General features: G+C 43.8%; 1 protein-coding gene across 1 annotated transcript; it reads left to right on the top strand.

Annotated features, from left to right (window-relative positions):
- Nucleotides 1-10,707: 10,707 nt before the first annotated feature.
- Nucleotides 10,708-21,298, top strand: LOC125882768 (NACHT, LRR and PYD domains-containing protein 3-like). The gene is made up of 6 exons (XM_049566619.1): nt 10,708-11,008; nt 13,427-15,284; nt 15,375-15,548; nt 17,659-17,832; nt 17,969-18,015; nt 20,724-21,298. The coding sequence occupies exons 1-6, from the start codon at nt 10,708-10,710 to the stop codon at nt 21,296-21,298; spliced, it is 3,129 nt and encodes a 1,042-aa protein (XP_049422576.1).
- The last annotated feature ends 2,348 nt before the right edge of the window (nt 21,299-23,646 follow it).

The raw sequence follows: 23,646 nt of genomic DNA, 5'->3' as shown, positions 1-23,646 counted from the left end.
AGATCGCTCAAACTTCCTAGGAAGAGATCCATTTGAAGTGTTTTTCAAACAATTCAAAATGGCGGAAAATCTCTATAAGCGGAAGTTATGGGTTCTTGAGGCAAATGTGTTCCTCATGAGGAGAGGCATCTCTGTGCAAAGTTTCATGTCTCTACGACATACGGGGCATGAGATATGTCCATTCAAAGTTTGACATTTCAGTGGGTTGCTATAGCGCCCCCCTTTGGCCAATTGATGTAATATTGCTTCATTGGCATCCTCCCATGACCCTCTACCACTGTGCCAAATTTCACATGGATTGACCAAGTCAGTGAGGAGAAAAACATGGAACACACACACACACACACACACACAGAGTTTTCCTCATTGTAAAATAAGCAGTTTTGTCGTGCTATCCTCTCAGCAAATGTAGCGACAGAAAACAACTGCTTTTCATGCCACTATCCCGACAGGAAACACAGGAAAGAAATTCTGCAGTGTCTCTGTAAAAAACAACCAGTTTTGTGCCACTATCCCGACAGGAAACACTACTTTTACATGTCGTGGAGTATTTTCACTGTGAGGTGTGTGAGGTGTGTGAGGTGTGTGAGGTGTGTGAACTTCTAACGTAGTAAAGAGTGTAAATACTCACCAGTGTCTGACAGAGTCGTCTCCAGGATCGTGGTACTATCGGTTGTAGCTGAAGCACTTTTTGTTGTGCTCTGCAGTATTTCACAACCAATCAGCTGTGGAGAGAGACAGAGTGAGTTAAATTGAAATGTTCACAGTAAATTGGTTGTTTCCTCAGGAGTGGTGGAGGAAACAGTGAGAGATGACAGCTCCTGTTTGTGTGCTGTGTAATCATTATATCAGCTGTCAGAGCTGATGGATGATTAAGGTTCCTATCTGCAGCCTGAGGCGCCCATTAATCCCACATCACTACTGCACACAATTACTGTACTATCACCACTCTGTGTGTGTGTGTGTGTGTGTGTGTTCATCTGTACAGTGTGAAACTTCAGTGTGAAACCAGCTTCACTGCAGCAGCTGTGAACACTTCCACAGAGTGATCGGAGCTCTGTTTGGAACGAAGAGACAAAATAATTTGGGATTAATGTTTATTAATGTGGCGTCCAAAGTCTGTGCTGAGCTTCAGCCTCTAAACACGTCACAGTTCTGGATTCAGGTCATGTACTTCATCTTGTTTCTGTATCCTAAAATCTGATTTGATAATAAAGTGCTGACTGATGGAACTTGAAACTTCAGGGGTCGTATTCACAAACAATCTGAGAACACTCTCACAGAGCTCCTAACTCAGCCAAAATATTTAGGACGGAGTCCAAGTTTAGGAGTGATTCAGAGAACTTCTCTGAGGAAGGAAGGAGCAGAAACTTTTACCTGAGTGAGGAGGTGTGGTCGACCCCGTTGCTGCGTCGAGCCACAGCAGATCATTAAAATAAAATCCAGTAAAATAATATATTTATTTATTTTGAAGTATTGTGACTTTGCAAAATGACAGATAATATCAACAGTATGTGGAATAAGAAGAGTTGAACAACCTTAAAGCTACTCCAGTTTTAAAAGAATTAATACTAGTAAAATAAAAAAACATAATACCAAAAATAAAAAAATAAAACAGAAAATTGAAAAATAAGTTAATACCAATAAAATTAAATAAAAAAACAAGGTAATGCCAATAAAATAAAAATAAAATAAAAAAATAAATAACTAACCAATAAACTGACCAAAAATAAAAAATAACATGATGATTAAATGAAAATAAAAATGAAATAAAATATTTAAAAAGGTGTAAAATTCTTATCTACAAGCATACATATGAGATTCACAAATATCTGATCAAAAATTGTGAACGTTAGGAAGATACTTACAAATATTTTTCATTTATTTGTCAACAAATGTTTTATAGACACTTTCTTTTTATATTTATGTAACATATTTTTGTGTGTTTACAAATCTTATTTTTACATTTGTGGAAGGTTTTTCTCATTTACAGATTAAACATTAACACACACATTGTCGATATGTTCAAACAAATAATACTAACATACATTTATCTCCATATTTGTGTAATTGTTGATCCTTTGTTTTATTCGCAAAAAGCTTTTTGTGAGTTTTCAAATCTTATTTATGTATTTGTGGGAGTTGTTTTGTGTATTAACAGTTTAAACACATTAGCACACGTGTTATTGATCTGCTCACATTAACAATATCGACACAAATCTGTCTCCGTACGGTCGGAGGAGTATTTGGTTGGAGCTGGTTTAAGGAGGGTGAATAAGGACGAGAGTTTCATGATTTAATAATGAGTGTATGAAGGGGGGATGATGAAAGTGTGGAAGACAGATTGATATAATATCTGCAGTGTCTGCTGAAAGTGAATCAGATCAACATCGATCAGTGACCCTGTGGTGTCTCCGGCCTCCTGTAGTTCCCCGCAGGGCTCTGATGTCATGTAGTTTCAGTTTAAAGCAGCTCGGAGGAATTTCCTCTGACAGATTACTGGCACACGCACTGAGGACTTTGACTGGTGGTTTACTGTCACAGCTTTTATAGACGCACAGTCAAACTCTGCTCAGACTCTCCGTTACTACAGAAGGAAAACATATCGTCTGTCCTGCTGGGTGCTTAATCAAGACTGTCACCTCGTCTGAAGCAGCCTGTCTCATAAACTTTAGCTACTGGTTGTTGTTGTTGTCGGGACAAACTGTACCTGTTGGGATCACTGACAGTCTTGGGAATAATTAGAGTAAGTAAAGTCTTTGTTTTCTTATTGTCTGTTCATTATGTTTGTGTATTTGTGTCCCTGTATCTACGACTGGTGACCACATTATTCTGGCAGTTGTTCGTCTATGACACCATGAGTGTTTAATCTAATTCATGTCATCAGCTGGTAGGTGTTCAAACTGCACTGAAACCAACAGGTCAGTGCTCAAAGTATATCAGCGACCCCAGATACTGCAGACGTTAACTTACTGGAAAACTTACGATTGTGGTCTTGAGATGCTAATCACATATTATAACCGATGACAAAATTAAGACTATATATTATATACATATCACGCTCACCTGCCCTTATATCAAATCAAAACCTCAACGGGAAAACATCAGATGAAGGTAGTGAACATGGAAGGGCTCTGAGCGTTTATTTTGATGTTCGTACTGATATTTCAAATTTGTTCGTCTTAACAGGTAAAAATATAATGTCATGTCAAATGTGCGTTAAGACGACAGCAAATGCCCTGTTAACGAGAACATTTATGACGTCTTAAGCAAGCGGCAACCTCCGGGGATGACGAGTGAAGCCAATGCGGAAGTGCCAAAAACTGCAGTTCGTTGAATGGCCACTTGAGGCTGGCTCCAAGAGTGAGTCAATCCCCACAGACCCCCACGTTAAAATGCTCAACTTTACAGCAGAAATAAACATGTTTACAACCTGGTACAAAAAACGGTTTTGGTCTCTGTAGCTAATTTCCCCTCTCATGACAACTGTACGGGGGGTGAATATTTTTATAACTCATCCGTTTAAACTTTATTAAGGCTTAAAGTTGCGCATAATTAAGGGCGTTGAGTGACAGGTGGCGCCATCATGGATGGCTAACTAGCCGCTGGCTGTCTGCTAGGCAGGTCATTGAACCTGACCTCTCAGCTGTGTTTGTTCCTTTTGGATGTTTTGTTTCGTGAGGGAGCTGGCACCAAGCGGGACCAGCCAACACCACAGGGCTAGCCAAAGTAGCGTAGCCTGTTAGCCAGTTTCGAGCGAGGTGGGCGTGTTTAAGCAACCAGGCTTCATTTGGCCCGCCTCTTTGCCCATTTTTGATTGGCTGGGAGTTGGGCGGAGTCAGGCACTGCCAAGATAGTGACGACACCAATGGGTGACGTCACGGTGACTACGTCCATATTTTTATACAGCGTATGGTCTTAAGATGTTCAGAACATCAAAGCTTCCATGTCGTTGGTTGGCGTCAACATATCCGCCCCTTTGTGACATAGCGATTGCGTCCCGCGATATTTGCATTGGATCCCGCGGGACCCGGCGGGACCCAATGCAAATGCAGCCCTCTATGTCAGAGTACAAAAGTTACCTGGGCCATGGCCCCCCTGCCCCCCCCCAGTTCCGCGGTCTATGTAAGACACCATAAATGTACAAGTTAACAGGAGATTTTCTGTCCTCTTAACACGCATTTGACATGTTAAGGCGTTACATTTTTATCTGTTAAGATGAACAAATATGACTTAAAAATAATGTCAAGATAGATGTTTAGAGCTCTTCAGCGTTCCACATTAAGGAGTAATGATAAAGTGACCAGTACAACACAGTGTGACATCATCTTGTTTCAGCTGACATTAAAGCTAAATGATATTTACAGGAAGTGATTGTTTATGGCTATACTTTTCCATTAAATGGAAATATCCTTGCTGTCTTTTGAATCATTTAAGACACATTTCCCCCAAGATTTAGTCAAATATTTGGGATCTTTGGGTTGGGTCAGTTGTTTGTGAGGCCACAGAGAAAACCAGTGAGTAATATGTCAACAGGAAAGGAATCCCTTCCCCCTCTGTCCTTCCTATAAACCATAAAACTATCATCCAGACTTCCTCTGAGTGTCTCTGAGACTTTGCTTCCAGGAAATTACAACCTGTGGGAACTCCCAGACCATGAGACGATAACTAATCTTTCTAACATTATGACTTTAATCACAGTTACAACTTTTCAAACAAGCCATTTGGCAGAGGAAATGTTAGTAACGTTTGTTTCTGCAGACCACAGAACACGATACATGTTCATGTTATTATGTAAAGTACACACTGAAACTTTAGCTTCTCTGAAAATCATAGATTCGAACCGTCAGTCAGAGAACACTCAGTTGACTCTGCTTTAAGTTGAGCAGTATATTTCTTTCTTTCTTTGTCAGTCAGTGTGCTGTGGACTCCTGGGGACACTTTGGTCCCCTGATCTGGCTGCACAGTGATGTTGTGTTCACACCAAATGTGATGCAGATTTTCACATCACGCGAGTATTGCGCTGTGTCGACTCGCTTCAAATGCCTGAATAACTTGTGTCATACACATGTGAACTCGCTGAATTGATGAGTGAACTTCCTCTGGTATGTCCTTGGGGTCATATGTCCCCGGAGGACAGGGACTCTCGGAGAAGCTCTCGTGAATGAGCATATGACACAAAATCGCACTCATTCGTGTGTTTTACATCATTCCCGTCTCGTCCATTGTGTCCATCACTCCGCCTGATGGGAATTCACATCTAATCCAGCCTTTACATTGATTTTAAATGTTATTAATTTGCGCAAATTGTTTTATTTGCACCTGGTGCGAACACAACATAAGCACTCTTCACTTTCATGCTGCTCTTCGATACAGGCAGCTGCAGACACAGAGGCAGCTTCCTGGAGAAAAAGAGGCTTTGGCCCATAAGGCTCTGAAATCATGATACCTTCTGCTTTTTGCTGAGAAGTGGTGAAACTACAACTCACAGATTCTTAGGCCATGTTTAGACGACAACGGTTTCTCTAAAAACGTTAAACTCTGTCCTTTGCATTTTAAAAAACTTCTGTGTTTATATGACGACGTTATTGAAACGATCCCCGTTCACACGGAGCCGCAAAATCTACTGGAAAGGCTGTAGTATGCACGCCAGGCCAATAGGTGGCAGTGTAAACAAACCAAAACAAAGAAGACACAATGGCGAAAGCATGCACAGATAACTTTGTCTTGTCTGGAAAATCAACAGGGTGAGCAGCACAAACAGAGCTCGGCATTGTTGTTGTGATGTTTGACTTTCTCGCGCATGCCTAGTGACTGGAACCGTAATGAGCATGTGCGAAAAGTCTCCGTTTTCAGAGGAACTGCATATTGCAAGTTTACATGACAACGGAGACGCTGCCGTTTCCAAAAAATTGCACTCTGGAACCCGTTTTCAAAACGTTGCATTTTCAGGCACCCAAAACGCTGCTGTTGTGTAAGCGATCGGCCAAAACGCAACTAAAGTTTACAGTTTTCAGTTGAAATCGTTGTCGTATAAACGGGACCTTAATACAAAACTGTCCCTAGCTTTTGTTTGATATCTAATGTTGGAAAAAAAACAGTTGGTGCACATTTCCGACCCGTTAGCGTAGTTAGATCAGTTACGAGAATGTCGCTGTCACACTGAACTGAGTCCTGTTCAATCTCTGTGTGGAGAAAAGAAACAAATAGTTGAAAACAAACAGCCAAATCTGTTTCAGCTGACATAATCCTGATTCAGACACAGCCCTAGTTTCAACAATCCTGCCGTAAATGTGTCGTCAGGTTCAGGCACAAAAACACTAAGTTATGGTTACAAAAAGATCATGTTGTGGTTTAAAAGACACTTTTTGTGGCACAATCCCCGCTGGAAAAACAGCGACAGTTTAATACAAAACACCCACAGATGGTGCCTAAAACGCTGCTGGAAACACAACGTCTCACTGAAGAACAAACAGTTTTGTAGTTGGTTTTGAACCATGGTCTGCAGCTTGGCAGGCGTCTCTCCACTCCATCCGCCATCCCCTCCACCTCCTGATGACACAGCCAGCTCAGATACTACATCAGATTAAAAAACACTGATATGATACACATGAAATATACAAAAAAATGTATTGTATATGTGTTTTGCAGAAACGTACGCTGCCAACATTTTCCTCTGGCCACTGGACTGTTTTGACTTTTTGACTTTTTCTCATAATATTTCCACTTTAAGGTTCAGTTTCACTTCCTTTATGTACGAAAATATATATGTCCCTTTTAGACATCAAAAGTTTCACACAACAACAAACAAGACGACGGTGAAGGAGGTCATTACATTGTACCTTTCAATTGGAGGCAGCGTTGTAAATGTCTGTGTGGCCATTAAATACATCCCCACATGTAGATGGAGAATTCTTTTCAATGTATAACTGATTTGTTTGTCTCCTGCGTTCATATCTCACTTGAACTACACAACACTGTCTCCACCATCTGTGGTGGTCCTGCTCTGTTTCATCTGTATCCGTAAGCCTTTACTCTCCACATCTTCTCCTATCAGTGATCTTAAGACTCTAAACAAAATAACCATCGACACCCGGAGGCTGAATTAGACTCATCACCAGCTGACACACGAGCGTTTAACAGCTTGATGATGTGACTCAGTAATTACAGTAATCCTCTGCATCACTAAACAGAGTAATTATCTTGTAAAACACAATTACAGAACAGCTCCTGTAAAGAAGTTCGTTACTGTGCGTTACCGGCACTGAAGCCATGAAGTGACAGACTTGTTGCTATGGTTACCCACAGCTGAGTTTCTCATCTTCACATTTCAAGGAGACGAATACACTGAGCATGTTTCCGACATGACGATTTTAACAGTGCAGTGGAGACTGCCTGGTAGACTTTATAATACAAAGTCACTTTTAGAATATTTGTTACTCATTTAAATTTTTTATATCCAGTTTTTTATGTGCATTTCATCTGGCAGCGGCACTACAGGAACACACCTGGTGACACACCTCCCCCCACACAGCCCACATCACACAGGTAAATACTGGTGTAACATCAGATCAGGCCGCAGGAGAAAATGTTCCCTGCTGTCAAAAAGACCAACCCAGTCTCTCTCCAAAGTCATCGCAAACTTGCACTTGGCCAGGGACAACCAGCGTCGGACACAGACGACAAAAGCTGTCCTGTCATGTCGGCATGATACGTGGCCGGGGGCGTCAGGGGGACACATGGCGGCTAAACAACGAAAGTTAACAAGAGATGCACCCAGGGTACCTTGGACGTCATATGTGGACGTGGAAAGTCCATGACCAAATGTGGACATGTGACGAGGTCACAGTGAGGATGATGATGAAAAGACGCTGGACGTTACATTACATTGTGGTTGGAATGAAAATCGGGTTGGTATTTTAAATGTTGTCAGAATTTCACGTTGTGCCGATATTAACATTATGACGTTTTGCAGATGTTGTGTTTTGGTCTTCATACCTTGTGACTAAATGTCGGCCTTTACGATGACGTTGGCGTGAGATGTTGGATTTCGATTACTTAACAGCACAACTTAAAACCAGCAAAATCTCAACGTCATCTGTTGTCAGTATTCTACATCAACTAATTTTGGCATTAGACGTCCTGACATTAAATTTTGGTCGCTCAATGTAACAACCTAAATTAAACCAAACTTCAAAGTGGAAAGACGTCGGTGGCAGCTGGGTTGGCATCGTACGTTTCTGCTGCAAACCATGAACATGTTACATCTGTACATTTTGGAGACATCACTGTATTTACAGCGGGGACTGAGGCACCAAAACTGGGTATTCTAGGTTAAAACATGATCTTTTCCAAACCATAACCATGTGGTTTTTGTTCCAAACCTACCCGCACATTAACCACAGTGTTGTTGAAGTTTTAACGTATCCGCTACATAAAAATGTACCAATGTAACGTATGCATGGTTTGCAGAAACGTACAATGCCGACTGTGTTGGTACCTTCAGGGGAAAATGACAGGATGACTATTCCCTGATAAATATAATCAGAATTTGTTTGACGTATTCAAGTAATTAATGATGTAATTCATTACATGAATCCTTATCAGCAGCACAGGTGAGCCTCGGACCTTTAACCCGCTGCACAAAAGTCCACTGCTCTGTCGGGTTTATGACTCAGCTGGGAAATCACATCTAGACTGTGTAACAAAAACCCCACATGCATCAGGGGACGTGTTGCATTAATATTGCCGGCAGCAATGTGAATTAGATTGTACTCTATACTTGATGTGACACATTATGACCCTGACTGCATCAAACTCACTCTCCGTTATTGACTTATTTTTATTTATTTATCTATCCTGCATTGCATTTGTTTAGCAGCACACAAGAAGTGTTTATCATCACGATCCTCATCATCATATCTGCCCAAATAAAGGCTTCAGATATTTTATTCTATGTGATAGAAATTCAAAGTGGTATCTGGATGATGTTTGAGCCATAAAGAATAAGAAAAAAATGTTTCTATTCTAAATTAAAGTGAACTTTCTCAACCTAAATGATCCTACAGAGGCACATAAAATATAATAATATGATATGAACAAAGATTATAAATACCTCACTGCGCATCATGGTGCTGGCTGTTTATTTCCTTGACTGTCGGACAATGCCCACCCCGGGCCACACTCCACACTGCCTGCGGGAGCAGTGTGTGGCAACTAACTTGCCGAACTGCTGTGGCTCACTCATGTGCCGTGCTCACATTGACAACAACTCCGCTCAGTTATAGAGCCATGCAGCTGCTGCGGTGTCATCAACATGGTCCTGCAAAAATTTCACAATAAATCATTTTGGATTTAACAAATGAAGCAATTCTGTCCAACAAAACGTTGTCAGAGGGCTTTTATTTTGAAACCAGCACAGGAATCGGTAATAAATATAAATACTTATATTTTTCATGTCTGCAACAGATACAGACGTTGAAGCTGTACAGAAAAGTAGTATCATGTCAATATAATTATAAAAACTATTTTTGCTGAAACTTGCACGTCATGGTGAGACGCCGCACCTGACCAGCCCTGCTCATGCCAACACATCCTCACTCCAACCTCGTCACGTGTCCACGTTTGGTCATGGACTTTCCACGTCCACATATGGCGTCCAAGGTACCCTGGGTGTGTTGGTTGTTGACGTTCTGGGACGCCGTGTCAACTTCAGCCTGTTACATGCATTGTCTGTTTTCAAAATACACTTCTTTTGCCACCTTAATTTTCAGGTGCGACATCAAAGAACTAGCGGCGACGAAAGCCAACTGTTGCGTCGTCTACGTCGCCTCACGTCGCCCTGTGTCATTTCCATTTGAACACACTACACGGACTACATCCGACGGCCAAGTAGCACGTATGTTCTGCGCCTGCGTGAGGGAGATTTTTTGTTGGTTTCAGATGCTGCAAGTCACCACCCAAGTGCTGGATTTTGACGACTTTTGAGTGAGACCAGGCTCAACTGCAAGAAGCAAGTTCATTTGCCTACTATATAACACTATAGGACTGTGCTAAAAATTGCAGAGTAAATTCAAGATGGCTGACCTGCAGTTGGGTTCAGGGTATGGCTCAAAGAGACTACAGATGTTATGTGTGCCTCACAAATTTCATACATCTAGGTGAAACATACTGTGGGATAATTGTTGAATTTTTGTAAGTGGTGCTACAGCTATCACTCAGTATTGGCACGGTAATCTTATCAAACATGGGACATGTGGGGCTAATTTGATCATCTGCAGTGGAGTTACAAATCACATCCTGTTTTGTGGCAGAACATGCAAACTTGATGACTTGCTGCACGGTTTAGGGTTTGGCTCCAAGAGGCCTTTTTCAAGTCCTGGGATGTTACGTGTCCCTCCCATCAAAGTGAAACATCAAGTGAAGGTTCCTAGGTCGAATTTTGTGGGGTTACACTACTGAGCCATTTTGTCACATGGGATCATGAGACCCATAAAATCTCGTCATATCTGAGGCACGTGCAAAGTTTTGTGAGTTTTCCAGCACCTTTAGTCCCTCAGAAAGACAATTCATTTAGGGTCCTTGCACCGATAAAAAGACGTGTGCACACAATGATACCAAGAGATGAAACTGTAATGAACCCACTGAGGAAACTGCATGAACGTCTTTTGAGTTGACACTTTGGTCTGATGTCATCAGGGCGCAGCGATGGCGACGGTTCAAGAGCTGCTTTTGAAGACACTGGAAGAGTTGGGAAAAGATGAGCTCAAATCTTTCCATTTTCACCTGCGGCTGCCTGATGTCCAAGATGGCTTCTCCCCAATCACAAAATTTCAGCTAGAGGGTGCCGACAGGCACGACACAGTGAATGTGATGGTGCAGAAATACAACCGACAGGCTGTGGAGGTGGCTGAGAAGATTTTAGGGAGGATGGGCAGGAATGATCTGGTGCAGGAGCTGTCAGAGAGAAGCTCAGAACTGAAAGGTAAGCTATGGACAGACTACAAATGTAAACATATACAGCACATGTTTAATAGTTAATTTACTGAAAGATAATTTATACAAACAATCTACAGAAACGAACCAGATGCTCGAATTGATTTTCTAACTGTGAAAGGCCGCAATGTGCCACCCAGTCTGCCAGAGATTCAAAGGATGAAAACAACATGGTAAACAGCTTCATCCATTCATCACACCAATTTACAGGAGAAAGAGTGTTGCTATACCGGAGTATGATGCTGACTTTAATACGGCTTCAAAACATGTATCAGATAAAGTTCTCTTTAGCAGATAAATCCATTAACTTCATCAACAAGATCAGGGAAATCCTTTTATAATATCAGCTATTAGTTGCAAACTTGACATGTCTATCTGTTACTAGTGTCACGTAGCCAGACCTTTCTCTATAGCTCTGTGTCAGCCCTTGAGAAGACCGGGGGCCGGTTGCACAAAACATTACTGAAGGAATTGTTTAAAGTCCGTCAAACTGTTGCGCGGAGGACCCCAGCAAGTAAAGAAAAAAACATAAGGTACCTCTGACTGTATCTCAACCCCAACATGTCTGAGTTTATGGTGATAAATGAGGAAAATGAACGTGTCCTGAGAGAAGTGCTCCACTACCAGGAGAACCTGATGGACACCCTTAATGATGACTCATTGATTTTGCACTATATATGTGACCAGAAGTCAGTTTATGATTTGTCTCAACGCCTTGAGTTGAATCAGTCAAATTTCCGAAGCTGCGCTCTTCCAGCCCCGTTACAGTTAATGATCGCTCTGAGGTTTTATGCAACGTAACCTTTCCATCAGTTACTGGCGAGGTATCTCATGTACACAAGTCAGCGTTGTGTTGGCTTCCCAGGAGTGTGCAGGGTGATAGACGGCACCCACATCAGAATACAAGCGCCTGCACAACATGAGGATCAATTTGTCCACAGAAAAAAAATCAACCCTCGATCCAAGTCCAGTTAGTCTGCAATCATCAGTGTGTGATCAGTGTTTCCTGGAGCCCAAGATGACGTCCTCAAATGTCTTTGTTATTTTAAAACCCAAAGATATTCAGTTTAATGTCACAGAGGACAAAAGAAATCAGAAAATTTTCACTTGAATTTCTTAAAAAAAGTACTTAACCTGATTCATCAAATATCATATAAGCAATTAATTTCATAGCTGACAACTAACTGATTAATCATTGCAGCTGGGGAGACGACAGAGGACACAGGAGCTTCCCGCACTCCACCACAGGCTTCTCCTCGTCCTCGACCTCGCGCCAGCAGTCAACATAAAGGTAAAGCTGTTCTTTTTGTGGCAGAGGACTGAATCGTTCTACCAGCCTGGTCGATAGATGTCAATGTCGGTATTGTACATTTCTGCAAACCACAAATACATTACATTGGTATGTTTCATATTGGCGTTTCTAAAGTGACGTATCAAGGTGTTTTCCAGCAGTATTTGAACCACCGAACCCGGGTGGTTTTCATTAACTTGTCTCTGCTTTTCCAGTGGATGTTGTCTCACTAAATGTTTTAAGCCAACACATGATCTTTTCATTCAGGTGGAGCAATCCACCAATCAGTCCTCTCAGGAGAAAATCCAGGAAGAGGAAGGTTATTTAAGTGTGGCAGTGGCCTATTTGTATCCCTTTTGTTTGTGAGTGTGTTTGCTGATTCTGTGAGTTAATCTATCTCCTTTAACTTTGTGCTAGGAAAGGTAGTATCAGCACTGTCTCTACCTGGAGCTCGCATGTACGGAGCCTGGGTTTGGTTGAAGGTGGCAGTGCTGTTTGGGCTGAGAAAGCCATGTGTAAGTAAGGTAAAGGAGGTTATTGGGTCAGTGCGGGGAGCAGTGAGACCTGGCATTAGGGGAGTGTCTCTGGGACGCCAGAGATCACTGTCTAGCCTCCTGGAGGTGTCGTGTGACCAACTAGACGACACACTGGTGAAAGGAGGTTCCCACCTGATGACCCCAAAGACATGCTAGTTATCACTGCTCACTGGTCTGTGTAGTTAAGCCTTGCCATAATAGCTTATCATAGGGCTTAGGAGGTTATTCACTGAGTGCTGATCCTTTCTCCAGAGCACAAACTTCTTGTGTTTATTTGAACTTACCATAACCAAGTGGTTTCTTTGTCTAAGCCTTACCACCCTTCACCGCAGCATTTTTGAGAATGATACAACCTATCTACAACAAAATAATGTACGACTGTTAGATACTCATGGTTTACAGAAATGCACAATACGAACATTTTTTTCTGGCCACTTGGTTGGTTCTCCACACCTGAATGTCCAAGTACTGACAATGGATCAAACTGGGTTATAGCCAGATAGTTAAAGCAACAGCCCTACTCCCATTTATACCCCTATAAATGTTCCATGCAGACCTACTTATAAAACTTGGTACTGATTTTTTCACTTGATGTGCTTTTCAGTCCCAGAGCCCTCAGACCAGATCATGCTGTACCAGCGCAAACTCCAAGATTACCTCCAGAGTGAGTTCATGTGTGTTCAAGAGGGAATGACTGACAGGATAGACCAGCAGCGTCTGGATGACATCTTCACAGAGCTGTTCATCACAGCCGGGGGGGATGTACACATCAATAAACAGCATGAGGTCATGCAGATCCAAATAAAGCGGAGGGTAGCAGAGACGGAGACACCAATTCAACCCAGTCACATATTCAAAAGCCCAACCGGAAACCACAAACCCATAAGAACGATGCTCACGACTGGAGTGGCAGGAATTGGCAAAACAGTCCTTGTGCATAAGTTTGTGTTGGACTGGGCTGAGCGGAGAACCAACCAGGATGTGCACCTTTTATTTCACTTCACTTTCCGTAAACTGAATTTACTGAAGGGAGAAAGGTTTCTCCTGGCAGAGCTAATCCACACATGTATCCGGGAAACCAAAGACATCCCAAAGAGGGAACTTACAAACATCTTCACCAAACTACAGGCATCAGGGAACCGTGACTTTGACAAGAGTGAATTTAGACTTCTGTTTGTGTTTGACGGACTGGATGAAAGCCGCCTTCAGCTGGACTTCACTCGCAGTGACCAGCTGCCAGCTGACTTCGATGTAACACAGTCCACCTCAGTAGATGTGCTGCTCACAGCTCTCATCGAAGGACGACTGCTTCCCTCTGCCCGTGTCTGGGTAACGACACGGCCTGCAGCAGCCAACCAGATCCCTCGAACATTTGTCGACAGCATGACAGAAGTGAGAGGATTCACTGATCCACAGAAGGTGGAGTACTTCAGGAAGAGATTCCCAGATGAAACACAGGCCAGCAGAATCATCTCCCACATCAAGGCATCACGAAGTCTCTTCATCATGTGCCACATCCCAGTCTTCTGCTGGATCACTGCTACGGTTCTGAAGGATGTCCTGAAGACCAGGATGCAGGAAGACCTACCAAAAACCCTGACTGAGATGTACACAGAGTTCCTGGTGTATCAGATGACTCAGACAGAGGAGAGATGTGGCCCAAAAAAGAGCATTCAGTACATCCAGTCATTGGCAAAACTAGCTTTTCATCAGTTGGAGAAAGGCAACCCGATCTTCTATGAGACAGACCTGAAAGACAGCGGCATTAATATCCGGAAAGCTGCAGAGTGCTCTGGAGTTTTCACAGAGGTCTTTAAAGAAGAGCGTAGGTGGAAGAAGGATAAGGACAAGGGGAAGATGTTCAGCTTTGTCCATCTGAGCCTTCAGGAGTATCTGGCTGCCCTTTATGTGGTGAAGTCACTTATAAACGACAACAAGAATGTGCTGTCTGCGCCCAAGCTGACGCCGGAATATCTGTTTATGCTCTGCAAGACAAAACCCATGACAGATGTCCACGAGATTGCACTTGATAAAGCCTTGAAGAGTCCAACTGGGCACCTGGACTTGTTCCTGCGGTTTCTCCTGGGCCTCTCGCTGCAGACCAATCGGGATCTCCTGAAGCGGCTGTTGAAGATGAAAAAAGGGTTCTCTCAGGCCAACCAGGACACAATCCAGTCCATCAAGAGTAGGATCAGGGAGAATACGTCTCCAGAGAGGAGCATCAATCTGTTCTACTGTCTGAATGAGCTGAGAGATGATTCTCTAGAGGAGGAGATCCAACAATACCTGCGACCAGGAAGGCTTTCCACAGAAAACCTCTCTCCTGCTCTCTGGTCAGCTCTGGTCTTCATCTTACTGTCATCAGAAGAAGCGCTGGAGGTATTTGACCTGAAGAAATACTCTGCTTCAGAGGAGGGTCTGCTGAGGCTGCTGCCAGTGGTTAAGGCCTCCAACAAATCTCTGTACGTGCACAGGAAACAACATGCCTTAACTCTTTCTAATGTTGCTTTATCTGTTCATTCATTTCTTTATATACCTTATTATTTCTTTAGGCTGAGTGGTTGTAAATTGTCAGAGGACAGCTGCAGAGCTCTGGCCTCCGTCCTCAGCTCGCAGTCTTCTAAACTGAGAGAGCTGGACCTGAGTGACAACGACCTGCAAGATTCAGGAGTGAAGCTTCTCTGTGAAGGACTGGGGAGTCCAGACTGTTCCCTGCAGACTCTCAGGTAAGGATGCATTCATGTGTTCATCTTGGGTGAGAACCCTGCTCACACGAGGGTTAATGTCCACTGAGGTTACGTTCAGACTGCAGGCAAATCAGATTTGTTTCTCAAATCAGATCTCTAAGACAGACTGTCGACAGTGTCATTTGTAAGTGATTTGATTGGAGTTATGTGTCCAGACGTCACCAAACTCTCTGGTCTCACAGGAAAATGTGAAATGACCACGAGTTCTTGACCCTGCATTAGGTGGTGGTGGCACGTGTTGAGTTGAAATTATATGCAGGCATCATGGACAAACAGCAAATGAAAGTCAGTTATGGTCCTTTGATGTGGTGGACAAGCAAATTCCCTAATTCAGTGTCGTCACACGTTTGGTGGTGGTTAAATTTACAACTCCAGAAGTAGTACATAGAGCGAGAGGGTCCCCACAGGGAGGAGCTCCGGTGATGGACTCAGCACACACACTGGACTTTGACTTGAGAGAACGCTCTTCATTTTCATGTGAAAAGTCAACGTTAACTTCTTTTAACTCAATGTCCAAATGTCAGTTATGTGATGTACGTACATCACTTTACATCGTACTTACGCGCTGTACGTGACAAGCATAGTTATTTTATTTTATTGTAACTGAAAACACAATCTTTTTCTAAACCAACTAGTTTTGGCGCCTAAACCCAACCGTGCCATGACCACAAAATGCCTATTTCAGACTTTGTGGTGATTTCATGTATTTCTCTAAGATCATGTTATCACCAGCCTCTCGGTGTGGGTTGCTGTGGCAATGACGCAGGTGTCAGTAACTACATGATTACAGTGGGGAGGTGGCTTTCTAACGCAGGAGCATGAGAAGTGGAGGTCTTTGCCTTCTCCAGCTTCGCCTGTACAGAAGCTTCCCAAAGTGTCAGCGGACTTTCCCCCCACTCTGGATTTGATGTCATCATTGCGAGTAGCGCAAAAGAATCTGATCTGAGCGTCTGGACTGGAATGCATATGTAGAAATCCCAGTGGAATCACAAAACAAACCACCTCCAAATGTGCTTTGGTTCCGGTTCGCAGCATTTCATATGTTTTTTTGTGTTTTCCAGACTTTCGAAAATCAGTCTGGATCCAAAGTAAATATGCCAAAAAACGGATTTGGGCTGGCAGTTTGAACAAGGCCTGAGACACCCAGTGTCTGTATTGCTTACACAGTTACAAACAAATCCAATATAACAGTCTTCGGCATGATAACGCAACTTAGGACTCCTTGTGGGAGCCATTCTCACTCGAGGTGGGAAGGTAAAGTTCTTGCTTAACAAAATGTAATTGAACTTCGACTGTAATAAAGCAGTCAAAAAATCTGACGACAAAATACGATGCGAGTCAGCTCCAAGTCCGAGGTCACGGTTCTCTGCCAGAAACCGGTGGATTGCCCCCTCGGGACTGGGTGTGAGTTACTGCCCCAAGAGAAGGAGTTCAAGTATCTCAGAGTCTTGTTCACAGTGAGGGCAGAATGGAGCGTGAGATGGATCGGTGGTTTGGTGCAGCTTCTGCAGTGATGTGGGCGCTGTGCTGGTCTGTCGTGGTGAAAGAAGAGCTGAGCCTGAAGGCAGTGCTTTTGATTTCCTGGTCCATCTGCGTCCCAGCCCTCACCTATGGTCATGAGCTCTGGGTAGTGACTGAAAGAATGAGGTCACAGATACAGGGAGCTCGGAGTAGAGCCGCTGCTCCTTCATGTTGAGGTGGTTCAACATCTGATCAGGATCCTCCTGGTCCAGCTGGTAGGAGGCCCCGGGGCAGACCCAGAACACACTGGAGGGATTATAGATCTCATCTGGTCTGGGAACACCTCGGGGTCCTCCAGGAGGAGCTGGAGAGTGTTGCTGGGGAGAGGGACGGCTGGAATACTTTTCTCAGCCTGCTGCCACTGAGACACAGCTTTGGATAAGCAGTTAAAAATGGATGGATGTAAAATACATGGGTGGTCCATGCTTTCTAGACTGACACATGGAGGGATTTTCTGTGCCTCCCAATAAATGTCAATATGTCAGTTTCAGTGCTGAATTATGCAGATCATTCATACTTACTCAACTATATGTACTGTATGTGTGTGTGTGTGTGTGTGTGTGTGTAGACTGTCAGGCTGTATGATCACAAAGGACGGCTGTGCTTTTCTGGCCTCCGCTCTGAAGTCCAACCCCTCCCACCTGAAAGAACTGGACCTGAGCTACAATCATCCAGGAGACTCTGGAGTGGAGCTGCTGTCAGGTGGACTGCATGATCCAGACTGGAGACTGGACACTCTCAAGTAGGCTATGACCCATCAATTCCTCTGTCACACTTATAAAAAGTGTTGGATTGTGTTGAATGAGGAATGTGAGTGAAGGTGTGTGGAAAATACCACACTGAAAAGGTGATAATTCGGACTTTGTTTCCTCCTCTAGCCTCGACCATCGCGGAGAGCAAAGACTGAAACCTGGTCTGAGGAAATGTAAGTTTACATCCAGTCTGAGTGTGAGAACACAACAGCACACATTCACTTGTTATTTCACAGTATGTAATCAAAGCACTTATTAGAAAAGGGCAGAGAGCTCATCAACAATTCCATTCAAAGCTATAAAGCATCTGTGAGCGATAAAAGGAGGTCTGTCAGTCAGCACTTTGATATGTGAGTGCTAACCTTTCAAAGCAACATGAGATGACAGAGCTCCTAATTGGCCAAATCCACTGAGGCTAAAGTGCAGCACAGACTTCACTTCCTTCTGATATTCCCCTCCAGTCTTTGTCCTTTTTGTCTCTGTAGCTAATTCATAAATCGTATCTGGGATACGTGCAAATTTTTTGGCTCGAGTTAAAACATCTTCAATTTGTGCCGCCCTGGAGGAATTTGCATCTAATCGTGTCTTTGCATTGACATTGTCTTCAATCGCGCCGCCTCTAAAATTAGCTTTGTGTTCACATCTACACCAGCAGCTCTGTGAGGCACTGTGGTGCTGTGAGCTAAATGCTAACATGCTAAAAGTCTCCCAGGGGTTTGTAGTAGTGATAATGTTCAACACCAGAATGTCAGTTGTTCTGCATATTTACCCATAAACCTAAGAATCATAACTCATCTCTTTTTTTCAGCGCCTCACATTGGTTGTTTCTTAGCGATCAGTCACTGTTTTCCAGCAGATTTTTAGGCGTGAAACTTGGGTGTGTTTTAGTGACCTGTCACTGTTTTTTGAACAGGTTTTAGGGCACCAAATGTGGGTGTTTTTTTAGCAACCCATTAGTGATTCTCTAGTGGGTTAAGTGCACCCAACACTAGTGTTTTTAGTGACCCATCGCTGTATTTTCAGTGGCTTTTTAGCTACCAAAAGTGAGTATTTTTTAGTGACCCGTTGTTTTTCTAGCAGGTTTTTTTTTTGTCTCAGTAAACCCTCACTGTCCTTCCAGTGGGTCTTAAATGTGCGGACACACCAAACCGACATCAGAGAACTAGCGGCGACGAAAGCCAACTGTTGGATCATCTACGTCGCCTCACGTCGCCCTGTGTCAGTTGCATCTGAACACACTACACAGACTACATCCGACGGCCAAGTAGCACGTACGTTCTGCGCCTGCGTGAGAGAGAGTGGAGTGAGAGAGTGGTACATCCTGTCAGCCGAGGGGTTTCCTATCTGTGCAGCCGAGCACCGCAGCACCTCCACGGACTATTACATCCAGACGGTCCCGGTGTTTCCTCCGCAGGCTCCACTTCACTCAGCTGCCCGATAAACCCGCTGCTTCTTCCCACTTTAACCTGAATAACAAACCAGGGCTCGGTGCTCCGGTTGGATCCAAACGGAGAGCCGGGGCTAGCTCAGAGACTAGCGGAGGCTAACTGGCTGTGCTTCCCTCTGGTCATGCTCTCTCATGCCGAAGTGCCGACGGTGCGTGACACACCACAAAAACTAGGCTGACAGACGCTCGCCGACGGCCCGACTTTGGTTGACGGCCGACCGTCGTCTTGGTGTGTCAGGGCCTTAAGACAAGCAACATGGGTGTATTTTAGCATCACATGACGGTTTTTCTATTACGTTTTTAGAAACAAAATGTGCGTAGGTATGAGTGACGTGTCAGTTTGTCCAGTAGGTTTTTGGGCACCAGGTGTGTGTGTGTTTGAGTGATTTTCCAGCAAGTTTTTAAGCTCTGAAGGTGGCTGTGATTTAGTGACCGTCACAGTTTTTTGTGAGTTTTTTTGGCATGTAATGTGGGTGTTTTGTAGCGACCTGCTGCTGTTTTTCCAGCCGGGACAGTGCCCCCAAAGCTGGTATTTTAATGATCTTTTTCTACCATTTTCACATCGTTTTTGTTCCCTAAACCTAACCTGACATGCGAACGTAACATTTCTTTGGTTTGCAGAAACATACCATGGCAACATTTTTTCCTGGTGATCAGGTTGCGACACCGCCTGAAACTGCCATGACATCATCCTCATTGTGACACAAACACTGGATGTTGAACACCAAATTGCTGAATCATTTCATCTGCAGACAATAAGAGAAACGTCTGCACTTTGTCAGTTGACCATGGTGTTGTTTTGCAGGCTGCTGTTTTGTAAAATCTAAGCCAAGTGAATAATAACAATAAAAAAATAAATAAATCGCGGAGTCACGGTAGTTTGAATATATTGAAAAATGGCAGGATGTCCCATGACAATCCACCTTCTAGAATAGGTTCAGCTTGCATGGAACTTGGACTGAGATGGTACCAAAAAGTATCAGGTACCATCCACAACTTCTGACAACTGAAAACCAAAACAGAACGGCATCTGGTCAGTCGAGCCGAGCCGAGAAACTGGCTGAAAACATGGCGTGGAAACGGTCCAGTCCAGCTGTTGTGTTTACGCTTTGGTTTCTGTACAGAATAAACAAGCACATTGATATTATATTGTTCTTACTAATTACAGTGTGCTTTAGACATACAGTAGGAAGACTTTTTCTGATCTTTGGACAGACTAGGCTAGCTGTTGTACCCTGTTCACAGTCTTTATGCTAAGCTAAGCTAACAGGCTGCTGGCTGTAGCTTCATATGGACCATACACACATTAGTGGTATCAGTCTCCTCATTTAAGAAAGCAAATAAGTGCATTTCTTAAACAGCTGAACCGTTGCTTTAAAGGATCACATCAGGTGTGTTGACGATAAACTACTGTTGTTTTATTTTGTCCGTCAGACGTCTGTCCACTCAAACTGGATCAGGACACGGCACACAGAAACATCCAGCTGTCCAATGACAACCAGAAGGCGACGACCGTCAAAGAAGAGCAGCTGTATCATCGCCACCCAGAGAGATTCGACTGCTGGCTTCAGGTGCTGTGCGGCACTGGTCTGACTGGTCGCTGTTACTGGGAGGTGGAGTGGGAAGGCAGGGTTTACATAGCGGTGACGTACAGAGGACTCAGACGGAGAGGAGAGGGAGCTGACGGATGTCTGGGAGCGAATGATCTCTCCTGGATGCTGCTCTGCGATGATGATGGCAGTTTCTTCGTCCGGCATAAAGACAGAGATACAGCCCTCAGTCCCCTGTCGTGTCAGGCGTCAAACAGAGTGGCCGTGTTTCTGGACTTTCCTGCTGGCACTCTGTCCTTCTACATAGTGGCTGATGCACTGATCCCCCTGTACACCTTCCACTCCACATTCACCGAGCCTCTTTACCCCGCCTTTGGGTTCGGCTTCGGATCTGGATGCTTCGGTTCCTCAGTGTCCTTATGTAAGGTAGAAGACAGCTTCTTTTCCTCTCACTGCTGAGTGAAGACAGTCACTGGTTCACTCAGAATCACAAACAATGATTCATCAGTAACCTGAGAGACCTGGTTGTCTTTAACAAGTTCAGGTGTGACGAATAAAACTGGACAGTAGCAGTAATAGTGCCCTGAACTCTCTGGACAAGTGCTTTAACGTGTCGACTGCTACATCAACAATGTATTCGTTAAAGACCATCATGAAATACTGATGTCAACAAATCCAGACTCCATCCAGTGTGATGTGTTTAAAAGCTTTAGATAAAGCCCATGAGCGGACATTGAGACATGACGTTGTGCTTAAAAAAAATGGCAATTGATTTCAATTTTAGTTCTTTTAGTACCAGATCTGTGTGCTAGGTACCCCAACAGAGGGGGGACCAAACATGGGGACGCTAAGGAACGCTGCTGTTGGGACCATCCACAACTTTCACTGTGGAGACAGAAACTATGAACTGAACTGAACTGAACTGTAATAAATAATAAATTTAATTTATAAAGCACTTTTCTTTTATAAAAAAATCTGAAAGTGCTTCAGCACAAAAGCTTCTTTAAAAAGGAGAGTCTTTAAGCCTCTCTTAAAGGGATCCACTGTCTGTGGGGCTCTGAGGTGGCCGGGTAGAGAGCTCCAGAGACGAGGGGCAGCAGAACAAAAGGCGTGGTCTGCCATAGTGCAGAGCTTAGTTCTTTGGTTCTGGGGAGGTGGAGAAGGTATTGGTTTTGGGAGCGTAGATTACAGGTTGAAGCTTGCTGGGTGAGTAATTCATTGAGATAATCCGGGGCATTTCCATGGATACACTGACGGGTGATGAGAGCAAGTTTGTACAGTACTTGATTCTGGCGGAGATGGGGAGCCAGTGAAGGGTGCGGAGTACGGGTGTGATGTGTTCGTGTTTTCTGACTTTCAGGAGGATCCTAGCAGCACTGTTCTGGATAAGCTGTAGTTTTTGCCAGGAATTCCCATTAGAGGGGCGTTGCAATGATCGAGCCCGGAGGAGACAAAGGCGTGGACTATTGAACAAAAAACCAAGGAGGTCTTGCTGTAGGTAAAAAATGCAGACAACCAAGGAAAAAAAGCTGAGCCGCTCCGTCTTCAGGTAAAAATAGAAAACTCACAGTGATTTTTCTGGTGTTCCCCTTTTTTCCGTTTTTTTGTTTGACACATCTATATTGCCTACGCCTTTGCCGCCCTCTGCTGTGACTCTGCTTTGACATATTTGTGTCAAACAGAATGCCAGTCTCACCTGTATATAATTGAGATTGATTAGTTGTTTGTCAGATCCTGAAGAAGACTTTGGTCGATACGCGTAGGTCTGTCTTGTTACCTTTGCTCAAATAAAAGTCACTTTATATATTTTTACCTGAAGACGGAGCGCCTCAGCTTGTTTTCCTTGGTTGTCTGCATTTTTTACAAACAGCAAGACCTCCTTGGTTTTTTCTTCAATATCAATTCCCCTACTTAACTGAAGAGCACCTGTCGAGTCAGAGCTTTGTTTATCCAAGCAGCGCCTCCTTCCTTCTTTCTTTTTCAACAAAGGCATGGACTAGTTTCTCTGCATCAGAGAGGGTGAGAGAGGGACGGAGTTTAGCGATGTTCTTAAGGTGAGAAAAGCAGGATTTACACAGATGTTTAATGTGATTTTCAAATGTTAGGCGGGGCTTTAGTGAATGGTTGTCTGTCTCTGTGTGTCAGCCCTGTGATAGTCTGAAGACCTGTCCAGGGTGAACCCTGCCTGTATACTACTGCTGCCACCCCTGGCAAAAATAGCTGGAGGCCAACATTACTGTCATCATGAGGCTGTGGCACACTGGTCTTTTAAACTGGTGAAGGTCGTTGTATCTAGCACAGTCTCACTCCGAAGTTGTCGAAATCCAGCGCTTGGGCAGTGACTTACGGCGTCAGAAACCAACAAAAGAATGCGTCCTTTAACGTCAGCATGATACGTGGCCAGTTGCTGTTATAGTTTAACAGCGCCCGGCAGCATCAGGGGAAAAGCAGCGGGACAAGAACGAAAGTTGTACCGACGTAGTGCTTTTATTTTGAAAGAGGCTGTATCAAACTGTACATTTCCTGTGAAAACAGAAGTGTATTTTGAAAACAGACAATGCATGTAACAGGCTGAAGTTGACACGGCGTCCCAGAACGTCAACAACCAACACACCCAGGGTATCTTGGACGTCATATGTGGACATGGAAAGTCCATGACCAAACGTGGACATGTGACGAGGTCACAGTGAGGACGAGTTGTTGTATCTTGTAAAACTAGACTATAAGGCATCCATTGGTACCAACCATGGTGGCATAGCTTGTCAGGAAGGAGGCCTCCTGCGACCCCATGGATGAGTGGTTACAAA

The sequence above is a fragment of the Epinephelus fuscoguttatus genome, linkage group LG22 (genome assembly GCF_011397635.1).
Source record: "Epinephelus fuscoguttatus linkage group LG22, E.fuscoguttatus.final_Chr_v1".
NCBI classification, from domain to species: domain Eukaryota; kingdom Metazoa; phylum Chordata; class Actinopteri; order Perciformes; family Serranidae; genus Epinephelus; species Epinephelus fuscoguttatus.
The sequence above is the reverse complement of the archived record's forward strand: the minus strand, read 5'-3'. Positions and strand labels throughout refer to the sequence as shown.